Raw genomic sequence first — 23,250 nt, 5'->3', positions numbered from 1 at the left:
AGTTCCTGGAAAGGGCACACCTGGGGTCTTCTCCTGGGAAAGATGGTTGGTTGCGTGGATGGCTGTAACCTTAATTTGACCTTGGAAAAGCCATCCTCCCTTTGGAAGTGGTGCCTGTTGTCCTGGGGCTCATGTGGATATGCTGGTCCCAGGCCAACGCTTCCTTACCACTAACTGCCCACGCACAGGCAGCCGGTGGATGGGTGAGTGTGGCCATCGTACCCCACTCGTCCTTCCAAACTCTGCTCTCTTTATTTCACATGCTTTGGACACAGCAAGCAGAAGGATAATATGGCAAAATCCATTGATTTTGTGTCCCCTTCTGGGAGGAATGGTGTCAGAACTGAAACCACAGCTGTCTACAGTGCACTGGGGAGGTCAGACACTTCCCCTGGAGAAAGTGGCAAAGTCCGTGGTTTGTGGTGCTATTTATTCCAACAGTCCTCCTTGGAAACCACATCTGACTCACTGGGGAAAATTCGGGAAGTGAGTTTGGCCAGAGGAGAGAGAAAAACTGTTCAGTCAAGATGGTTTTAAGGTACTTGGAGATTTTATTACCTCACCCAATCCCTCCTCTTGACGACCATTATATGTCTATTTGCTCTTCGATTATACACAATACATTTAGACATGCTAAAGCAAGTGGCAAGTAATGAATATTTTAAAGACATTTAATAACACTTTTTCAATATGTACAATGATTTCAAATGTGATAAATTTGTCAAATAGTGAAAAGAAAGACACAAAAGAAAAGTGAGCCGGGTGCTGTGGTGCACGCCTGTATTCCAGCAGCTCCCGAGGCAGAGGCAGGAAAATTGAGAGTTCAAAGCCACCCTCCTCAACAGGTAGGTGCTAACAACTCAGTGAGACCCTGTCTCTAAATACAATACAAAACAGAGCTGGGGATGTGGCTTAGTGGTCCAGTGCCCCTGAGTTCAATCCCCTGTACATACCCCCCCAAAGTGAGTTATATTACACATCTTTCAGCCTAATCTCCAAAGTTGAAAGCTTTTTAAACATTAGCTCTATGGAATGAGAAAAGGAGATGCATCCCAGAGGCAGAATCCCTTCCAGTAGCCTCAAGGAAGAGGACCAAAGGACCAAAGAGCCAGCCCATCTGATAGGGAGCAGACAGGGTAGACCAACCGCAAGTGCCACTCAGCTGAGAGAGGCTGCCACCACGCCAGGGCTGGTGCCCACTAATCCAGACTGTCAATCTCCCTGTCAGGGTATCAGTGGACCACCTGAATCCTCACCCACATCAACCCCAAGGTGAGTCACAGAACCTCCATCAGGTCACATAAAGGACTTAGAAGCCAACAGACTCCTGGTGGTGTGGCCAGTTGTCCAGGAGGCTCACTGCTCATCCTGCAGACAAATTTCAAAACAGGAACAAGGGCCCCTACACACACCCCCACCCCCGGCCCAGAAGGGATCAAGGAGACCAGGGGAGAATTAGGTCTGAGATGGTTTGGAAAGAGTCAAGATCACAAATCTGTAAGATGTGACACGGGTGTTTGGCCCAAAACCAGGGAGGAAACTTCCCGAAGATGGGAGCTTTCATGAAACCTTCTGCCTTTGTGGACTATGGCAGTGGGCAGTGCTCCTGAGTCCCCTTTTGGAAGTCACAGCCATTCACAGGCCCTAGAAAATCCAGCACCTGCTCCAGAGGCCAACGACATGAATGTCCAGTCAAGTGCAAAGCCAGGGTGGGCCTCACTGCTGGTCACTAATCTTCCCCTGAAAACTGCAATGATCACAGATGAGGGTCAGTCGGTGGCCTTCTAGAATGGTCAGTTTTGAAAACTCTGTTTTGGAAAACATATTCAGTTTGAATTCCTTTCTGACATTTTTTTTTTCTCGTTTCCATTTTACTCTTTGGTTTCTCCCTGGCCCCCTCGGTGGGTAAACTGTGTCTCCTTCCTTCCAAAAGGACCATCTGCTTCAGAGAGAGGCGCCCTCACAGGGAGCTGGTGGTGTCCAGCAAATTCGATAACAGTTTCAAGCTGCCCTCTCTCCTCGTGAACGAGACCCACTGGGCCTGGCTAATGCAACCCAAGTTCTTCAGGGTTTTCACAAGATCCCGGCGGAATCTCTCCCCCACGAAAACGTAGAGAACGGGGTTCAGGCAGCTGTGGAAGAAGGCCATGACCTGGGTGACCTGGAAGCAGATGTCGATGTTGGTGGAGATGGCACAGTTGGAAATGAACCTGGTGTAGGCATCTATGGTCTGCACCAACAGAATGCAGTTGTAGGGGAACTGAGATAAGACAAAGACGGTAAGGACAGTGATGGTCACCCTGAGGGCCTTGTGCTTGGACGACTTCTTGGCTTGCATCAGGGTGTGGATGATAATGGTGTAGCAGCAAACCATGACCATAAAGGGCAAGAAGAACCCCAGGATGACCTTCAGGGTCAGAACGGTTAACTTCAGTCTGATACTGTCGTCCCTAGGGTAGACCATGGTGCAGATGGTGAGGTCAGATTCCCTCTGGACCTGGCTGTACAGGATTTCCGGGATGCAGAGCGCTACTGCCACCACCCAGATGCTCAAGCAAACCATCTTGCTATACAGAAGCCTTGTCCGCCTCCAGGTCTGGGCTTTAGTGGCCTGGGTAACGGCGATGTATCTGTCCACGCTGATGCACATGATCAGCAACACGGAGCTGTAGAAGTTCATCTTGTACATGCCGTTGACGACCTTGCACATGACGGTCTGGAATTTCCACTGGTCAACAGCGGCGATGGCCCAGAAGGGAAGAGTCATGAGAAAGAGAAGGTCAGCAATTGCCAAATTCAAAAGGAACGTGTCGGTCATGGTCTTCACCCTGGTGCAGTACCAGTAGACGAGGACGACCAGGCTGTTGCCCAAGGTGCCCACGATGAACACGAGCCAGTACAGGGGAGGGAGGAAGTGGCTCGCAAACTGCCTGACGTTGTTTTTCTTACAGAAGAGTTCAGTGAAGTTGAAGTTCATGTAGTCGTCCACGGACGATGTGGACTCGTAGCTGTAGTCGTCAGACATATTAGGAATAAAGATCTGCAGGAGGACACAGATGGCATTAGATTAAGCACGATCTTTTGGACGTCCCGTCTGATGGCAGAGGTGAGGACCACTTGACCTTTCCAATGCCAAAAAAAATCTCTGATAAGGCAAAAACATAAGAAAGCAGAAACACCATGGTTTGGATATGATGTGTGTCCCCCAAGGGTTCATATGTGGGAATATGGGACCCCAATATGGTGGTGCTGGTGTGCTGGAACCTTTAAGAGGTGGAGTCTAGTGAAAGGTGATTAGATCATGGGGCTGTCGCCTTCAGAACAGATTATTGTAGTTAGTTCCTGCTGGTTAATAGCAGCAGGTTGTTAGGAAAAGAGTAAGCCTTGTCCCTGAATCCCTCTTGCTTCCTGTCTTGCTGTGTGACCATTCATTCCCTCTGCCATGTTCCCCCACCATGAGGCTATCTGCCATGATGTGAGGTAGTCAGAAGGCCTTCATCCGGAGCTGAATCAATGGGGCTGCCCAGTTTGGACATACAGCCTCCAAAACTGTAAACCAAATAAACTCCTTTTCTTTATATATTACCCAGCACCAAGTATTTTGTTATAGCAACAGAAAACTGACCAATACAGGTTGTGACATTTCTTCATCAAATGTTTATTGAGCACCCACAGTGGGGTACTGTACCAGGTGCTGAAGATACAGTGGTAGGTAAGTCAGGCATGATCCTCACTCTCATGGAGCTTGCCTTATTCATGAAAGATAAGCAAAGATTTATAGGGTGCATGACAAATGCCCTGATTGGGTAGGAAAGAGTGAGTCAAGACCACTGACAGGGCATCATCCAACTGTGTGAATGACTGTGATAGTGTAATTGTCCCTTCTCCCACCTACTCCACTTCACCCCCACCACACACGCAAAAGAGAGGTCAGCAGGGGGTCTTAAATGTATGTGGGTCACAGCACTCTGAGTTTCCTCAAAGTTCCAGAAGCACCAACACACACACCTTCAACACCCGCATGTATGCAGATATACACAGTCATTTTCTCTCAACTGCATGCACACACAAGCATCATGACCAGCTATATAATTTTCAGGGCCCCTCATTTAAAAATTATTTAAGAATTTCTAGGCAGCAAGCATTAAATCAAGTAAACAATACGTCTAAGCACATGGCCCCTGTGTGACCACATGGGTCACATGCCCAGAAAGCTGGCTCTGACACGCACATACATGTACACACATGATACATACGTGTTTCTGCACACGTCCATGTGTATAAACAAACCTACCCTCATGCTCACACACATGTGTATGCACCTATGCACGTGTCAATATATACATACAAATGCCCAAGTCTGGACATATTTGCACTTTACACTTTCTCATTACACTTTCTGTGTGTTCCTGGCCCAGATGCCATTGGGGAAAAGGAAATAAGGGTTGGAGTGGAGATTGGCAGATGTCTGCCACCAAAGCACTCCATTCCCACACCTGAGACAGTGATAAATCCAGTGAGACCTGGATTTCCGTGCCTCTGACATCTGCCCATGGAGTGCAACACAGTGCGGCCTCAAAGGCTCCTCCAGTTTGCTGAAGACCTTGAACCTTCACTCAACTCTCCCAGCCTCGGTTTCCTCATCTGTAAACAGGGCTCTGCCTTTCCTGTGAGGTGGAAGGCTTGTGGGGCACAGGAGGAGCCCAGAAAGGTGGCCACCGTGTGTCATGGCTACTTTTGATCCAATGCAGGAGCCAGGGCCACAGAGGTGCCCCTGCCCTCCCTTTATCTGCTGCTGGACTCCTCTGACCCTGGATGGTCATCAGTGGGGTACTACATTCTTCTTGAGTGAGGTCACCTTTCAGAGTTTGGCTATTTTCCAAGATTCCAAATGAGAAAACTAAGTGATTGACAGTCCAAGGAGCAGTCTTGGCTCTGCTGTCTCAACCTAGCTGTTTCCTGAGCCTCATCTTCCTCATGCAAGAAATACCACTAATGTGCCCACCACAGAACTTTCTAGAACAAATGCAGCAGATTCTCCCTTGCTCTCCTTTGGTCTGAGTTTCTGAATAGATACATGGAACTAAGCCCATCCTACTTAAAGATCAGAAAAATCCTTAGCTATTACTAAAAGCTAAAATCAACCTTTCCCCTGTCTTCACAACCTAACCACCAAACCTGACTCTCTGTGTGTGCAAAACCCTCCATGCTGGACAACCACCTGCAGGATGGTGGGCATTGCTGGGCAGAGAATTTGCTCTAGGAAACCCCACAAGGAAACCTTTTACCCACTGCAGACTCCTTCCCACATCCTCAGAAAAGAAAGACCAGGGTGCAATTCGAGGCTCCTTTTGGCCTGGCTGTACTCACTGTGAATTCCGTGGGAGTCATGATGGGTCACGTCAAGCCTCCTTCTGGAAAGAGAGGACAAAAATCAAAAAGAGGACTGGCTTGTAAATGTGCAATAGTCATCAAACACCAGTCATGGAGATTGGATACTGTACCTGTTCATGCTCATGGACCAAAGATTCCAAGTAACAGAGTTTATGTTACCCTAATACCAGGTCAAAAATATTCTAGATTTCAGGACCACCTCAGTTGAAAAGAGAAATGAAAGAAACCTCTTTTGAAGCTGTCGTTTACACCTTTGATCCTGACAGTCGCCTGATACTGGCATTTGCTTTCTTTTACTGTTTAAGTGTAAACAGTAACGAACACATCTGCTATCCATGAATGAGAAACCACCAGCGATGGCTCACATTTTCCAACCCGTTCTTTTTACATGACTTCCTTTTCTCAATTCAACTTCCCTGTCAGGTCCTGTTTTGCTCAATGGCTCCCCCACCCCCACACACCCTATTCTGTCAATTAGGAGACTCACTAAAGACATCAGAGAATCAACAGCTTCGTTTTCATCAAGGAAGGGATCTACCCCTGCACCAGGTCTTGCCTTTTACACTCCTGGTGAGTATACTTAAAAAAAAAAAAAAAGTGTCCCATGCCACACTCCAAGGTTCTAGAAGAAAATTTTCTTCTGCATAAAAACCCAACCCTGAACCGTGGCTTCTTTTCCACAGCAAAGCCATAGCGCATTCTGCTTTTCTGAAAGTACAGTGGGTTTCCATATATACTGGATGGCACAACCACTTTGGAAAACAGTCTGTTTCTTAAAAATGTTAAATGTGCACTTACCATGTGATCCAGCCACCCCACTCCCAAGTCTTTACCTAAGAAAAATGCAAGTGTATGTCCTCAAAACACCATGGCAGTTTTATTTGTAATAACCAGGAACTAGGAACAGCCCTTATGTCTGTGGAGTAGTCAACCGTGGGCTATCCACCACCAGAAAAAGGAATTGAGTCACACACAGCAAATGTGGATGAATCTCAAAATAATTATTCTAAGGAGGCCAGACCCGCAAAAGTTCATGCTATATGATTCTACTTCTGTAAAACTCTAGAGATGCAAACTAATCCACTGTGATAGAAAGCAGCTCAGTGATTCCCTGGCTAGAGAAGGGAAGGGTGAGGGACAGCAAGAGGACAGACAGGTCCTGAGGTGCATGAAGGACCCTCCAGGGGGACGGTGAACATGATCTCCGGGTGCAGGCACCCAGCGGGACACATTCTGCACTTTAAATATGTGCAGTTCACTGTATTGCACCTCCGTAAAGCTGTTAAAAGTGAAAAGGAAAATAATTCTCATTCTGGTTCACCGCACTAATCAGTCGCCTCTGACTGTCAGCAGCAGCTGGGGAAGGCAGCCAGGACTTCCTCCTCAGCAGCACCCTGCGCTTGATCCCAGAATTGAGGGAGCCCCAGGAATTTGAGCTTTTTTTTTAAAAAAAAAAAGTAGATTAGATTAGATAGTAGGATAGGTAGAGTGATTAGATGATAGATCAATAAAATGATGATAGAATGATAGACAATAAATAAGTAGAATAGATAATTAAAAGGGCTGATGGATGGGCCAATAGATACACAGAATGATGCGTGACTAATAGAATAGATGATAGATGGTGGCTACAAACATACCTAGATTATAAGTAGATACACGGAATAGATGGTAGAGAGATGTAATGATAGGCAGGCTTGAAGGATGGAGGCATAGGTGATAGATAGACAGATAGTCTGTTTCCCATATGTATTTCCTGGCTCTTTCTGCCTACAGGACCTAAAAACAAGGACACGCAGTAAAATGAGCACCTAGTATACTCTGATCTTGGTTTCTAAATATCTTTATCCAACAAAAATAATCAAGGCTCCTTGGAGAAACGTCTGGTTCAAAAGTTGGGACAGGAAAGCCCCCAGGTGAGCCTGGAGCAACTTTTTGCCCCAGAAATCAAGGCCATGCTCAAAGGACCACTAGGTCTTATCAAAAGACATAGCCACCAACACGGTGGGGCTCTGACTCGACAAATATGAGGCAACTGGAGCATCAAATTAAATCAGGACAATAATGATTACAGCACATTCAATAAGATGAGAATCAAAAATAGTCAAAATAAGTGAATGAGTAAATAAATAGGGAGAAAGCTCTTCTTAGGACTAACAAATACAAAAGGAAAAGGGAGTTAGAAAATCATCAGTGGGAGCTAAAATAAATGAGGGAGCATTTGATGAGCAATAAGATATTGACCTCTCCAAGACTCTCCCCTAAAGTTACGCATTAAATATAAATGGAAGATTAGTAACTACAGCAGAGAAACCCAGAGGATACCGACCGACCTAAGCCAGTCTTCAAACCCAACACCATCAGCCTCGGGGCAAACCAACGTCACACTCATCCTAAAAGGTGCAGTGACTAAATGTCAACCTAGCCAGATGCAGTGGCGCACGCCTGTCATCCCAGCAGCCCTGGAGGATGAGGCAGGAGGATCACACGTTCAAAGCCAGCCTCAGCAACTTAGGGAGGCCCTAAGCAACCCAGCAAGAGCCTGTCTCAAAATAGAAAAATAAGAAGGACTGGGGATGTGGCTCAGTGGTTAAGCGCCCCTGGGTTCAATCCCTAGTACAAAAAAAAAAAAAAAAAATCCACCTGAATCTAATAGAGGAAACACTAGACAAACTCAAAATGGGAGACTTTCTGAAAGTAACTGAATGATACTATCCAAAAATATGAAGGTCAAGCAACACACACACACACACACACAAGAAGCTGGATTTGATCCCACAGTGGGGAAAACACAATTCCAACGGACATCTTTGGGACATGGAGGACTTTTTAATACACACTATGAATTGGATGATAGTGCTGTGTCCGCGTTAAATTTCCTGATTTTTGCTAACCACACTGAGGTTCCATAGAATGTCCTTGTCCTTAGGAGAGAGAATAATAGTCAATGGGACAAAATGAAAACAACAGTTTGGGTAAAGGGTTCCTGGGACATTTCTGACACAATTTGTGACTTTTCAATAAACTTAACAGTAGATTCAAATAAGAGTCAAAAAATTTTTTTTAAAGAAAATAAAAAGAAATGCCTTGGAAATTGGTCCCAAGATACAAGAAAGCCTGCAGCCGGGACTTCCTCTGAAATCAACACGGGTAGCCTCACCCACAGCCTCACACCAGGCGCCTGAGTATAAATGAAATTTCACTGTAGCCCTCGGGGTGCCGGAAAATTCCTAGCACTTCTCTTAAGACATGTTTCTGTTTTACAACTTATTATTATTATAAATTTTTTTCCTACATTTTTGTAAGAAAGTTGACAAATACAAAAAAGTTGAGAAAAATAAAATCAAAATCATCTGTGATCTTACCACCCCCAAATAACTGCTTTTAACTTTTTGCCATTTTTCCTCGAAGCCTTGTTTCTATTCATCTACACACTTCTAATTTTTCTCTTTTCTTCACCTTACAGATCATGACCATTTTCTCCATCATTAAATATTCTTCAGACGCCTGAATGCATAGGCGAAACCGTGCTGTCCCGCGATTCATTCATGTAAGCAAGTCCCCTCCATGAGGCACCCAGCTTGTTTCCAACTTCTTTCTATAATTATTTTGAAATATTTCCAGGTAATGGGAAATGTATTTTCTTTAAAAAAAAAAAAAAGAAGAAGAAAGAAAAAAAAAATCCCCTGCTCCTTTCCTCTTGGAACCACGAATTGTCCCTAAATAGTGTTTGTGCATTGTTCTAGGGTCTTCAGCTCTAGGGTGATAAATTCCTGCTCAATATTCCTCCAGGAACACTCAAGAGGTGTCCTTCAATAGATGAATGGATAAAGAAAATGTGGTATATATATACACATTAGAATATTACTCAGCCATAAAAAATGACTTTTGCTGGTAAATGGAAAATGGATAGATCTGGAGACTATCACGCTAAGTGAAATAAGACAATCCTAAAAAGAAAAGATTGAATGTTCTCTCTGATATGCAGGCAAGAATAGAAGTTCATTGGATTAGAATAAAGAGTAATGAAGGGAAAGGAGGTGGGATGGGAATAGGAAAGACCGTAGAATGAATGGGACATAATCTTCCTGTGTTCACATATGAATATATGACCAGTGAAATTCCACATCATGTATACCACAAGAATGGGATCCTAATTAGAATAAGTTACACTCCATGAATATATAATATGTCAAAGTACACTCTGTTGTCAAGTATATCTAAAAACAACAAATTTTTTAAAAAGAAGAAGAAAGAGTCCTGTAAGTATCTGTTTCAAGAAGGGAAATTCAAGTAGCAAGAAGAAAGGCAGCCACTTTGGAGCTGAGAAGTACTACTTTTTTTTTTTAAACCCTAAGATAAAAAGTGCCCAGATGAGTTTGGAAGACCCCCAACTCAGCAAACTTAACTTCATTGGAATTTGAGAACAGGAACATTGGTTTTTGAGGCATGAATTAAAAAACACTTCATGTATTTCTAGAACCTACGGCTTACATCACCTCCCTTTTCCTTGCATGAGGAGAGCACATATTGATTGAACAACATCTGAGAAAAATTCCCTAAGAGGCACCCCACAAAAGGAAAAGAGACTGTGGTTATAGTTAGTTTTAGATTGAAAATTGCTTCCGTGAGGAGTGTAAATTTGTGTGACAGTTTGGAGAGGTCAGCCGTACCTGTCATAATGTACAAAGCCTAACACCTCTGACTCAGCAGATCATTCTGCTGGGAATTTTCTGTTCTCACAAAAGAACATAAACACACAAGTACCCGATAGTAGACTGCAGCATTTTCTTGCAGAACAAAAAAACCTGAGGGCGGGGTTGTGGCTCAGTGCTAGGACACTTGCCTAGCACATGTGAGGCCCTGGGTTCGATCCTCAACACCACATAAAAATAAATAAATAAAGTTATGTCCACCTACAACTAAGAAAATCTTAAAAAACTTGAAACAACCTAAAAATCCAGAAATTGATAATATTGAGATACAACCATTCAATAAACCACATGGGGACCAATAAAAAGAGAAAGATAGACCTCACACTGTTGGAAAATAAGTCACCAAAAACATTAGATTAAAATGCAAAGTGTAGAAGACAATATGGGGTGATCTTTGAGAAAACATCTGTGGAAGAACACACACTTGGCTGCGGATCAGTACGGAAGCTTTTCTGGAAGGATCCTGAACCACACACTGACAGGTGCAAAATGAGACGACCGTCTTTTGCTTTGAGATTTGACGCGTATTGAAGTGTTTTATCAAGTGTATGAAATTTTATTTTAAGAGCTATCATAAAAATAACTTGTCAGTTTTCAAAAAAAAAAAATGCGGGCAGTCCTCTTCCGTTTAGTACACCTGTTTACAAAATTCATACAAAGAGGAACTGTGGGCTGCTCCCTGCCATGGGAAGCAACAGCCCCCAAACAGCCAAACCCGTCATTAAAAAATGAGGAAATTGGAAATTTGAAATCCTATGCTAACTTTTGATAAAGGTCTACCTTCCTTCCACGATAGAGGTGCTTCTGGATCATGGAAACTTTGGAGTAAGCCAAAGAGTCAAAAAAAAAAAAAAGTATTTCTTCCTCGACCTTCCATCTAAAGACACCCCGCACTGCCTTGATGGTTTCAACGGATCACCCTGAACTCTTTATCAGAATACTTTTCAGATATTTTATTCCACCAACTGCAAAGTCTCAGAGTTTGCTTTCACTTTCTTCTTGTGCCTGAGGAGGAGAAAAATAACAAAGGGGGAAAATCCCACATTTGACAAAACAGACTGACGGCGAGGAACCTGTCAACTGTTGACCGGGAGCAAATCGGAGTTAGACTCAGCGCTGCCCGGTCTCTGCCCTGGCTGCTCACCGAGGCCTGGTGGTGGGCACAGTCTGGAAAGCCTGCCTGTCTTTCACAGCAGAGTGGACTGAGCTGGGTGAAGGGACCAGAAAACCCCCTGTACTTCTTGACCCATCCCTTTTGTGTCCTTGGGACCTTGGCAAGAAGTGACATGCCCCGCCGAGCCTTGGTTTCCTCATCTGTACAATGGGGGTGGTGAGGGCCAGGCTTACTCCCAGGGCTTTGTTCAGTAGCCAGGTGTGGTAGGGAGAGAGCACAGACATTCTGCATGCCCCTGTCCCTTGGTCAATGAGCCTTGAGCACCTGATGCTCTCACTGGCCTAAAAACCTGGTATGAGATACGACCCACGTCCTCAAGAAGTTGTGTCCGAGTGCAGCACATAAGTCAAGGCTGCAAACAGCAAAGTAGTAAATGCTCTGAGGTCCTGTAGGAACACCATGGCTCCAGCACTGAGGAACATCTGGGAGGGCTTTGTGGAAGAGGTGACATATTTGCTGACCCTTGAAGGCTGAAGAGCACGGGGGCATGTAATAAGGGGCAGGGGGAATGTGACTTCTAGGCAGGAAGACGTATCAACAAAGGTATGAAATTTGGGAAGTTGGTGGGGTTGGGGGTGAGGGTCTGGGCAGGGACCTGGGAGGCAGAGAAAAGGGAGAGCACTGTTAAATTTCCAAATCTGAAAAGAGGCTATTAGGAAAGGGAGTCCAGAATCCATTCTTATCCAGCCATGATTTTCATATGCTCGACTGTCCTTAAGTAACCAACATGGAAATCGCATGGAACTGCTGTGTACAGCACCCCAGGCCAAAGCCTCACCCACCCACAATAGCCATTAGATGCTCCGCTAGGAGTCAGGATGCAGATTCAAACTCTGACTTTTGTCCAATTCACTACACAAAAGTTTCACATCTTGCCGTGTGTGTGTGTGTGTGTGTGTGTGTGTGTGTTTCTGCTTCCCCCCCCACCGCCTTCCTAAACTGGGGTAGGGCTCCAAGCCATCTATCAGGGTGTCACTTACCAAGCTTAGGCCAGGCCCTCACCACCCACTCAGCATGTATGTCCCTGGACCCAGGGACTTGTAGTGCAAGCCCATGGGCAGGGTGCAGGTAAGGGGCCTTCAGGACAGGTGAACAAACATCGGAAGAAAAGGGCCCTGAATCTCCAGGTGCTGTGATGGCGAGTTAACTTGGGTCCATTTGGCAAAGGGATGGAGGAGATGGGTTCCCTCAGACCCGTGCACTCCCAGGTCAGCCTCGGAGACAGCCACCTCTCACGGGCTGTCCAGGCAACAGGGCAATTAAGAACTACCGTGGAGCATGCGCTGGAAGCCACAAGCCAGGACCCACTGAAAAGTCATTTAAAATAACTGCTTTGGGGCTGGGGTTGTGGCTCAGTGGTGGAGCGCTCGCCTAGCACTTGCGAGGCCCTGGGTTTGATCCTCAGCACCACATGAAAATAGATGAATGAAGCAAAGGTATTGTGTCTAACTACAACTAAAAAATAAACATTAAAAAAATAATAAAATAACTGCTTTTTTTCTGATCATAAAAGAGTATTTCCATAATGCACCAAAAAAAAAAAATCCCCAAAATGCAAAGTATATCATGAAAAAAAAAATAAAAACCCTTTTCCAAGTTTAGCCACTGTTGACTTTCTGAGACGCGTCCTTCCAGACACGTTTCTCTGTACACAACCTCATACACACACACTGAGTAGAAAGGAGATCAGACAGGCTTACAAATTTTCTATCTTGCTTTTTAATGAACTCTCTATGCTAATTCAACACAGAGTGTCATGGACTGAATGACTGTCAGCGCTGTGCCAGTCCTTCTACCCTGGGTAACAAGGGGCTTGTTTCCAGTTTCTCAAGGTTACCAGGAATCCTTTCCACGGAGCAGTGTCTCAGACTCAAGGTCTTCATGGGTGTTTCGTTGTCCCACTCCCTGGCCATCCTCTTGTCACCTGTCCCCAGCACCCACTTCTCCTTCAAGGTCCACCTCACAAACCACCTTGAACCGTCACTTCACGTGTGTGGGTGAGGAGGGATCTCATTACTCACCCTACAAGCAGCCTGGGCCAGGCAACACCGACTCACCTTTGCCACCCTGGAAGTTTCTTGCAAAGTGCATGGCACCCAGGATCACTGAACAAACGAGGGCAAGACTTCGTGGCAATGCACCACGGAGGACACAGGTGACAGTGGGTCAGGGGAGGAGGGAGAAGGGTGCTACTCACCGAGAGGGGAAGTGCAGAGGCTCTGCGGGGAAGCTCTGGTGTCTGGGGAAAGGGCTGGGCTGCTCTCTGCCTGGGATGTAGGGCAGGCCTTCTGTGAGTTCTGAGCAGACAGCTATCGGGGGAAAAAACACCAGAAAGGAAGCCAAGCCACCCCTGCCTGTGTTGTCACTGGTGGGGTAGCCCAGGAGGGAGGGAGTCACCTGCTGTAGCTTCTAGCACTCAGTCCAGTCAATCATTTGCAACCAGAAATGAAGAGCTGAGAACCACTGAGAAAGGAGAAACCCTCTCTGAAGGCACACACACAGACCAGTGGTCTAAGAGCAAGTCGTCTCCCTAAGACACAGCTCTGCCACTTGCAGGGAGAGGGAAATGGGGAGACCCTGGAGAAGCCAGCCTGGGAAGGCTTGCAGAGGGCATGTCTATAGTATTTCTTTGGGTATTGTCACCTGAAAGGACCCACAGGAGATGCCTCCCAGCACTATCCATCAAAATGTATCCCTTTGAGCCTGAAAGATGTATCAGAAGCTCAGAGAACTGTGCTGTGCAACCCAGCAGCTGCTAGCCACACGTGCACTTTTAAAGTTGAAATTAATTAAAACGTGCACTAGTTTCTGGGTGACACCAGCCGATGTGCTTGGTAGCTACCCCAATGGGCAGTGCAGATAGCAGACATTTCCCTCATCACTGAGCGCTCTACTGAATGGTGCTACTTTAGAAAAACGGATAGGTGCTGGGTGCAGCGGCCCATACCCGAAATCCCACCAACTTGGGAGGCTGAGGCAGGAGGATTGAAAGTTCAAGGCCAGCCTGGGCAACTTCGAAAGATCCTTTCTCAAAATAAAATAAAGAGGGCTGGGGAAGTAGCTCAGTGGTAAAGCGACTCTGGGTTCAATCCCCAGTATCAAAAAAAAAAAAGAATAAAGAAAAAGAGATCAAGAAAGTTGCTTATGTGATGCTTGGCTAGGAACACAGAATGCTGGGAAGCCACAGCACCTTGAAATTGGGGACAAATGCAGGGAGATTTCATGTGTCATAGCCACTAACACTGATAATACCTTTATTAATCATGGGTGTTGGTAAAATTTTGGAAGAGAATGCATACGCAAATGTCACATTTTTGCTAAGGCTCACACGGGAAGTCTTCACATCCATGGCCCTTGTGGGGCCTTTGACCCGGCTACAATTGGAGATTCCCTAACATCGTTATAACAAAATTTTTAATATTTGTTCTGGGGATGGCAGGGGTCACAGCTCTATTTCCTCTTTTCAGGGTATTTATCATCTTATGGACTCAGCAATGCTCTCCAACACAGTGATCCTCCCAGACACGGAGCCCATTAATCACCACCAGTGTGCAGAACAAGGGAGTGCAAACCATGCCTTGGGTTTATTTCTAAATGGAAAAAGGCCACCAAATAGCCCAGACGAAAGGCAGAGTCCTCAACAGTAAGAATGAAAGAAATGATTGATTCATCAGCCTTCAGGGGACGATGGTATGAGTGAGCCGTGAAATTCCCTTACCTCACTACATATTCACTGAGCATAAACAGTGTTGAAAATGGTACATAAGCCAACTACAGTGGCACTCACCTCTAATCCCAGCAACTCGGGAGGCTGGGGCAGAAGGATAGAGCATTAAGCCAGCCTCAGCAACTTAGCAAGGCCCTAGTAACTCAGTGAGACCCTGTCTCTAAATAAAATATAGGAAAGGACTGGGGATATGGCTCAGTGGTTAAGTACCCCTGGGTTCAAGCCCCAGTACCAAAACAACAACAATACACACACAACTAGTGCATGATTAAGAATCATTGGGTTGCTCTGCTTAGCCCTAATGACAGAAAAAAAAAGGGGGGGGGGGTAACAGAGGTACGAGTTTTCCTTATCTGACTTCTCAACTGCCCATGGGCAGAGACAGCAGTGAATTTGCCTCTCCTGATTGACTGCAAGCCTGGGCATCATCCCCAGAAGATGAGACAGGCACCACCGCACCTGCCTCGGGCCGGGAAGATGCCGTGCTTCCCAATGCAGGCTACCTCTTCACCAGGTAAGAGCATCCCAAGCAGACTCTGCTTGCCTTCCTGACAGCTGGAGAGGGGTCGCCGGGAGGAAGAAGCAGTCAGCGAAGAGGAGAAGGGGTCCATGCTCAGGTGGGCTCCTGTGGCCCAGCAAGGTCAGGAGGCTTAGGTGACCTCAAGTTCTGAAAGAACTCTTGTTCCAACATCCCTGTGTCCCCTCCTGGGATATGGAGGGGAGTCGTGAGGCTGGGAAGAGGCAAGAACTTCCTAAAGAGAACTTCCGGATGCTCAGAGGAGCCCAGGGCAAATGAGATGCCTTTGGTCGGCATCCATTTGGGGTTCATTCCTTGCAGGGAAAGCCTGGTTCTTCTCTTGCCTTTGCCGAGTTTCTTCCTTGGCATCTGGAAATCAGAGCTGGGTTGACTGTAAGCGGTTGCTCTACCCTTTTATACAGCGCTTGTCTCTCTTTTCTTTCTCAACCTGACCAAGGAGGGCTCCTGAGGACAGAGTAATGTGTGTGTGTTCCCTCTGGGTCCCAGGCCATCTGTTGTGCCTGCCATTTATGAGGGGCATCCAGAGGATGGCTGTGGAAGAGAGGCTGCAGCCCACAACCTGTGATGTCTCTGAGGGAGAACGGCCCCCCAGCTGCTGCGGCTGCCGAGGTTGCAGCAGAATGCAGGCTAAGAGGGAAATAAATGTCATTCTCACCTCCCAGGGTTCTGTGTTTGCAGCCTGTGAATCATGAGACCAGTTGCAGGATTTGTGATTTTATCTGCCTCTTCTAGTGATGATAAACATGATCAAGCCTTGGGCTTTCAAGCGTTTTATCTCACTGGGAGACCTCATCTGAGTTCATCATTCAATATCTATTTGTCCGGTCCCCACCATCTGCCAGCACTGTTCTGAGAAGCAGGACATAGCAGGAAATACAGCAGATAATACTGAACAGTGGTGAGCGCTCTGCAGAGAATCTAGCCAGTGGCTGGGGGCTCAGAAGAGGGCTCACTAACGAGGGGCGTTATTTAAGACCTCAATTACAAGAAGTTCCCATAAACGTGAAGTTGGAGTGACTTCCCAACAGAGGGTGGCATTGACATATCCCGGACTACAAAAGACCAACTTGGGAGTCAGAGAGGTGTGAGGGGCAGCCAGAGAAGCAGGAGAGGCCCGGCCTTGCTGGGATTCAAGCCAGGCCAGTGGTTTTTATCCAATGCCAGGGATGTGGAAAGCCACTGAAGAGCTTTAGGCGACAGTATGATCTAATTTCCATTTTTAATAAATCCCTGGATGCCGCGCCTGTAGCAACAGAAAACAGCAAAACCCTGAGGTTTCTCTGCAGACACCAGAACAAACTGCCTAGATTAGAACTTCCCCTTAGCCAGGCTGCCCAAAGGCAAGGTCGCATCCCGTGGAGAGGCGCCAGGGTGAATTCAAAGCGTTGGTATCCCTCTCTCCTGGAAGGAGGCTCACGTGCTAACTGCAGGAAACATCCAGTCCTGGTGAAGATGACTAGCACACAGAGAGATGTGCTGACAGGCAGTTGTATTTTTTTAAAACTTTTTTTTTTAAAGCAGTTGTAGATTCACAGCAAAAATTGTGCAGAAGGTTCAACGCTGTCATACATTTTCCAACATACAGGCTCAGCGCAGCCCTCTCACCACACCCTGCCCCAGAGTGGTGCTTGGTACAGTCCATGAATCCCGTCTCCACAGTCTGAAGTCCACACTAGGATCCATGCTTGGTACTGAGCACTTAATGGTTTCAGACAAATATATAATAACATACATCCACCATTATGATATCACCCAGAGCAGTTTCCCTGCCCCAAAAGTCCCCTGTTCTCCACCTGTCCTCCCTCCCTCTTTTCCCCCTAACCCTTGGCCACCACCGACCCTCTTACCATCTCCATACTTTATTTTCCAGAATGTCACAGAGTTGGAAAAAGAGTTGGCATCATAGTGTACGTAGCCTTTCCAGATTGGCTTCTTCCAATGAGTCATGTGCAGTTAGGTTTCTCCATGGCTCTTCATGGCTTGAGAGCGCATTTATTTTTTTGTGTTGAGTGACATTCTGTCATCTGTATGACCTACAGTTTATCCATTCACCTGCTGAAGGGCATCCTGGTTGCTTCCAAGTTTGGCAACTGTGACTTAAGTTGCTATAGACATCCTCCTGCAGGTTTTTTTGCCTGGACATGAATTTTCTGCTCATTTGGGTAAATACCAAGGAGCAAAACTGCCGGATCACCTGGTAAGAGTTTTTTAAGAAGCCGTCAAACTGTCTTCCAAAGTGTCTCTGTGCTCCCACGTTCCCATCAGCAACAAACGAGATTTCCTGTCTCTCCACATCCTCGCCTGCATTTGGTGTTGTGTGTTTGGACTTAGGCCATTCTAACAGGCGTGCGGTGCTATTTTTGTTTAATTTGCAATTCCCTAATGACATACGATGCCGAATATCTTCTCCATGTGTCTATTTGCCATGTGTGTATCTTTTCTTAGGAAGCATGGGATAAGGTCTTTTACCCATTTTTTTTCAAGCAAGTTGTTTATTTTTTTATTGTTATGTTTTAAGAGTTCTTGGTCTGTGTTGGATAACAATCTGTTACCAGATGTGTTTTTGCAAATATTTTTCTCGCACTCTGTGTTTCCTCTCCTCGTTCTCTTGACAGTGTTGTTCACAGAGCAGGACTTTCGATTCTAATAAGTCCAGCTGGTCGATTTTTTTTTTTTATGGATGGTGTCTCTGGTGTCCTATCTAAAAAGTCATTACCTAACGTAAAATTATTTACACTTTCTCCTGTATTCTCTTCTGGGAAGTTGTATAGTTTTGCATTTTACACTGTGATCTGTGATCCATTCTGAGTTGATTTTGTGAATAGTGAAAGGTCTGTTTTTAATTCATTTTTTTGCATGAGGATGTCCTGTTGTTCTAGCTCCACTTGTTGAAGAAACTCTTTCCTCACAGTATTGCTGCTGCCCTCTGTCAAAGATCAGCTGACTGATTCTGTATGGGTCTCTTTCTGGGCTTCGTATTTTATTCCATTAATCTATCTTTCTATTATCTCATCAACACCATGCCATCTCATGACTACTGACACCTTTTTAATTTCAGGGTTTTTTGTAACCCCCCAAATGGGATCATCCAATGTTTAACTCTTTCTTTTCCTCCAAGAAATGTAAATTAAAAAATAGACTCCACTTCACAGCCTCACCCTGCCCCTTTCTCCAGGGCACAACCCTCAACCTCCCCCTGGCCTCTGTGGTGCAATTGATACTTGATCATTTTTTTCAAGAGCTGGTGTTATTTTTAAAAGTCATAAATTTTCCACAAGCCTCAAAATAGCTGTGTCAAAATGTCCTCAGTTTCTAAATGGCCACATCAAAACCACCACATCAAGAGGCTGGGTCCCTACAGCGGAGGCCCAGAGTAGAGCTCCTCGGTGGGGACAGTTGACCTGAGGTTGGGCCCACTGCCTCTTCTTCACAGTCACACGCCTGCTCAAGCCCACAGTGGCCAAGTGAGCCTCTTACCCACAGGACAGAACCAGGGATTCAGACCCCTCCATAGAGTTGATAAAAATGTTTTCTTATATTTCAAAATTGCTGAGAGAGAAGATTTTAAATATCATCACCACACACACACACACACACACACACACACACACAAAACAAGTAATAGATGAAGTGATGGATATGTTAATTACCTTGATTTAATAAATCTACAGGGTATATGTAATTAAAGCATCACATTATACCCCATACAAACATGCAATCGTTATTTGTTAGTTGAAAATAATAAATTGTGCTTTAATTCCAGATTCCAGCTTAGAAATAGCCCAGTTTTTGATATTAGCCACATTTGCAAGAGGGGACCTAAAGACAAAAAAACAAAATAAAACAAAAAAAAACCCCATCATTTGAGAGCCTTCCCAAACTGTGTTCTGCAGACCAGAGAGAGTGTTGGCAGGACTCTAGCCAAAGGAAATTGTTTGAGGAGGGGCTGAGGTTGTGGCTCAGTGGTAGAGTGCTCGCCTAGCATGCATAAGGCACCAGGTTCAATCCTCAGCATCACATAAAAATAAATAAAGGTATTGTGTCCAACTGCAACTAAAAAATAAATATATATTAAAAAAGAAATTCTTTGAGGAAAAAAAGCAAAGAGCAAATGAAAGTTTCCGACAAGCCTTGCAGGATTTCTTCACCAGCCCTCCTCCCATTGACATGTTAGACTTGGAGTTTATTTTTCAAAGCTGTCTAGTATTTTATTCAACATATCCCAGGCTCCTGGGATTCACCACCCACTCCCATGGCCCCAGGCTTTCCCCGTTGTCTGACAGGCATCCATGAAGACTCCTTTCCTCTGTATCTGAGAGTGTAATGGGTGACAACCCCAGGCCTGCAGTGAGAACACTGTCCGGAGAATTTGTGCCTGGGAAAGAGAGAGTTCCCCTCCCCATTCCAGTCTGCCTTCTTCTGGGAACCTGATAACACTGTCCACCCCTAACCCTTTGGATTGTAAACCACTTTTCCTGAGAGTCTAACTGTTCCTTTGAAGTGTAACCACCCCCATGGAGGCTCAGGGGGTGAGCCTCCTGTAAGACTAGCAATTTATCTAAGACCTTATAAGAGGACCCAGTCCTTCCCCTTATCACACTCTGGGTAAACAGGCTTCCCGCTAGAAACCCATGCACAGCCATGTATCCTTTAGACTAGAAAATTTATGACACTAGAGAGCCCATAAAGATTGTGAAAAACTGGTGATGGGCGCTCAGAATTTGGAGTCTGATCTCCTCTGGGGCCGCTGGCTTAAAGTTTGGTGTTCTCCTCCTCTCTGAGTGCTGCTTGATGCTTCTCGACCAGTTCGTTTCCCACAAGAGTACCTAATATAGTTGAGTTCTTCTTTTTCTATTTGTATCCCTTTAATTTCTTTCGTCTGATTGCTCTGGCTAGAGTTTCAAGGACTATGTTGAATAGAAGTGGTGAAAGAGGGCATCCCTGTCTTGTTCCGGTTTTTAGAGGAAATGCTTCCAGTTTTTCTCCATTTAGGATGATGTTGGCCTGGGGTTTAGCATTGAATAGCTTTTACAATGTTGAGGTATGTTCCTACTATCCCTAGTTTTTCTAGTGTTTTGAAAATGAGCAGGTGCTGTGTTTTGTCAAATGCTTTCTCTGCATCAATTGAGATAATCATATGATTCTTATCTTTAAGTCTGTTGATGTGATGAATAGTATTTATTGATTTCCGTATGTTGAACCAATCTTGCATCCCTGGAACAAACCCCACCCATGGTGCACTATTTTTTTAATATATTTTTGTATGCAATTTGCCAGAATTTTATTGAGAATTTTTGCATCAATGTTCATCAGGGATATTGGTCTGAAATTTTCTGTCCTTGATGTGTCTCCTCCTGGTTTTGGTATCAGGATGCTACTAGCTTCGTAGAATGAGTTTGGAAGGGTTCCCTCCTTTTCTATTTCATGGAATAATTTGAGGAGTATTGGTATTATTTTTTTCTTGGTAAGTCTTGTAGAACTTGGCTGTGAGTCTGTCTGGCCCTGGGCTTTTCTTGGTTGGCAGGCTTTTGATGGCGTCTTCTATTTCCTTGCTTGAAGTTGATCTGTTTAAATTGTATATGTCCTCTTGACTCAGTTTGGGTTGATTGCATGCCTCTAGAAATTTGTTGTTGTCTTCGAGGTTTTCTATTTTACTGGAATATAAATTTTCAAAACAGTTTCATGTGGTGCGACACTACATCGTGTACAACCACAGAAATGAAAAGTCGTGCTGCAATTGTGTACCATGAATCAAAAGGCATTCTGCTGTCATATATAGCTAATTAAAATAAGTTAATTAATTAATTTAAAAATAAAGTCAGTGATCACTGTGGGGGAGGGGAAGAGTACCTAAGAGAAAGAGAGGACTCTGCCTTGGCTTCTACCTCTGCTGTCTTGGGCTCAGGGGGCTTTGCAGAGAACCTGGGGGATGAGTAACCTTACTTCTTTTTTTTAATGTTTATTTTTTAGTTTTTTTTCGGCGGACACAACATCTTTGTTTGTATGTGGTGCTGAGGATCGAACCCGGGCTGCACGCATGCCAGGCCAGCGCGCTACCGCTTGAGCCACATCCCCAGCCCCAGGTAACCTTACTTCTATTCCTTTGTCCTGCTACTACCCCAGCACCATCCATCCTTCCTTTCCGTTGGCCGCAAAGACTGAGCTCTCTTCTCTTTCTGTTTTAAGGTTCCCACCATCTACCCAAGTTCTTGAACTTGTTCCTGCTGCCACCCCCAGGAATGGCCAAGGAAGAGCAGCCGGGATCACAGGCTTGGGTGCTTTGATGCTTTGGAGTTGAAGCACCCCTTCCTCGGTGACCCTGGGAGAGACACTTTCCTTATCAGTAAAGTGAGTTAATACGACCTGCTTCAGAGGTAGCTGTGAGAGGGGGAAAGCTAATGCAGGAAAGAGCCAAGACAGCTCCAAGCAGGTGACAAATGCAGTGTCCTCACAGTGTCATGGGTATAGGTAGGTTCTGTTCAGCTCTACATTTACTTACAGGGTGGCCTTTGTCTCAGAGCCTCGATTTCCTGTTTTGTAAAATGGGGACACTAATATCTATTCCCTAGGGCGGCTGACGGAGTTGCTATCTGAGATTCCAAAGCAAGAGAACTGGTCCTTTCTTGTTGTTAAAAGATTCCATTTTTGAGCGCGACAGAGAAACCCAATGATGACCAGTGCAGGACTGTCATCCAATTCAACCAAATTCAGGGCTCTTCTCGCTCTCTTACCCTGTGCTATGGTTTGGATCCGGAATGTCCCCTGAAGGCCCATGTCCCCAGCCTGCAGTGCTATTGGGAGGTGGGGCCTAGTGGGAGGAAGTGAGGTCATTGGGGTGTGCCCCTGAAAGGGATGTGGGGATCGGAGCCCTGCTTCCCTCTCTGCTTCCTGGCTGCCATGGGAGGGGAACAGAAACTCCTGACACTCTCCCACCATGATGGACTGGGCTGCCACAGCCCCCAAAGCCACAAGGCCAAGTGATTGTGGATGGAAACCTCTGAAACTATGAGCTAAAACATGCCTTTTTCTCCTTTGAAGTTGATTCTCTCAGGTATTTTGTCACAGGGACAGAAAGCTGACTAGCTTGCCTGGGTTTGCCTTTCTAACAACCCTTCTTCTTTTAAAAGTTCCCAATCATCTAAGGGTTCCATGCCTGTGTCCCTCAACCTGGGGACATGGGCCTTCATTTGTTCCACAAATTTAAAATTTTACATTAGGCTATTTCTTTACCCAGAGAACCAAAAAGTAGGTCGAACTAAAAACAATGAATAACATTGATACAGTATTTCACAATTTCCAGAATAATTCTCACACATGTTTAATGTTCAGAATAATCATGGAAGATAGATATTTACATAATAATGTTATGTGACAATGAAATCGAAGCTCAAAGAGGTCAAGGGATTTATCCAAGATCACAAAGCTAGTAAGTGGGGGAGCCAGAATTTGAATCCAGACTGAATTCAAAGTTCTGCTCCTCTTTTATTACCTCCATTGTAGATTCCACCTCCCAAATAAGAGCAACACATGAGCATTTGCAATTGGCACGTTCGTTTGTTCATTCATTCATTTACCCAAAATGATTTAGCACCCAGAATATCCAGACACTATTCTAAACACAGTTATGAAGAAAATACATAAGAGCATACCCCAGTAGAACTGACATTCAAAAGAGTGGAGGGAAAGGAGAAACAAGAGAAAG

The 23,250-nt window shown here is 45.3% G+C and overlaps 1 protein-coding gene and 1 long non-coding RNA gene across 4 annotated transcripts; one reads left to right on the top strand and one right to left on the bottom strand.

Moving 5' to 3' along the window:
- Nucleotides 1-531: 531 nt before the first annotated feature.
- Nucleotides 532-13,666, bottom strand: Ccr9 (C-C motif chemokine receptor 9). 3 transcript variants are annotated; one of them, XM_046437517.2, is made up of 3 exons: nucleotides 13,481-13,666; nucleotides 5,371-5,414; nucleotides 532-3,040 (listed from the first exon to the last, which is right to left on the bottom strand). In XM_046437517.2, the coding sequence occupies exons 2-3, from the start codon at nucleotides 5,389-5,391 to the stop codon at nucleotides 1,961-1,963; spliced, it is 1,101 nt and encodes a 366-aa protein (XP_046293473.1). In that variant the 5' UTR covers nucleotides 5,392-5,414; nucleotides 13,481-13,666; the 3' UTR covers nucleotides 532-1,960. The 3 variants fall into 3 exon arrangements, with proteins under 3 accessions (XP_046293473.1, XP_046293474.1, XP_046293475.1); XM_046437518.2 differs by lacking the exon at nucleotides 13,481-13,666 and adding an exon at nucleotides 13,341-13,472; XM_046437519.2 differs by lacking the exon at nucleotides 13,481-13,666 and adding an exon at nucleotides 5,505-5,760.
- Nucleotides 13,251-21,910, top strand: LOC124088121 (uncharacterized). Its single transcript, XR_006850269.2, has 5 exons — nucleotides 13,251-13,438; nucleotides 14,751-14,973; nucleotides 15,390-15,524; nucleotides 21,519-21,631; nucleotides 21,735-21,910. It is a non-coding gene; the product is annotated as an uncharacterized LOC124088121 (long non-coding RNA).
- Nucleotides 21,911-23,250: the final 1,340 nt, after the last annotated feature.

The sequence above is a fragment of the Marmota monax genome, unplaced genomic scaffold, assembly GCF_021218885.2.
Source record: "Marmota monax isolate L192 unplaced genomic scaffold, Marmota_monax_Labrador192_F-V1.1 WCK01_AAM20220418_F8-fsc00021, whole genome shotgun sequence".
Taxonomy (NCBI): domain Eukaryota; kingdom Metazoa; phylum Chordata; class Mammalia; order Rodentia; family Sciuridae; genus Marmota; species Marmota monax.
This window is presented reverse-complemented; position numbering and strand designations above follow the sequence as displayed.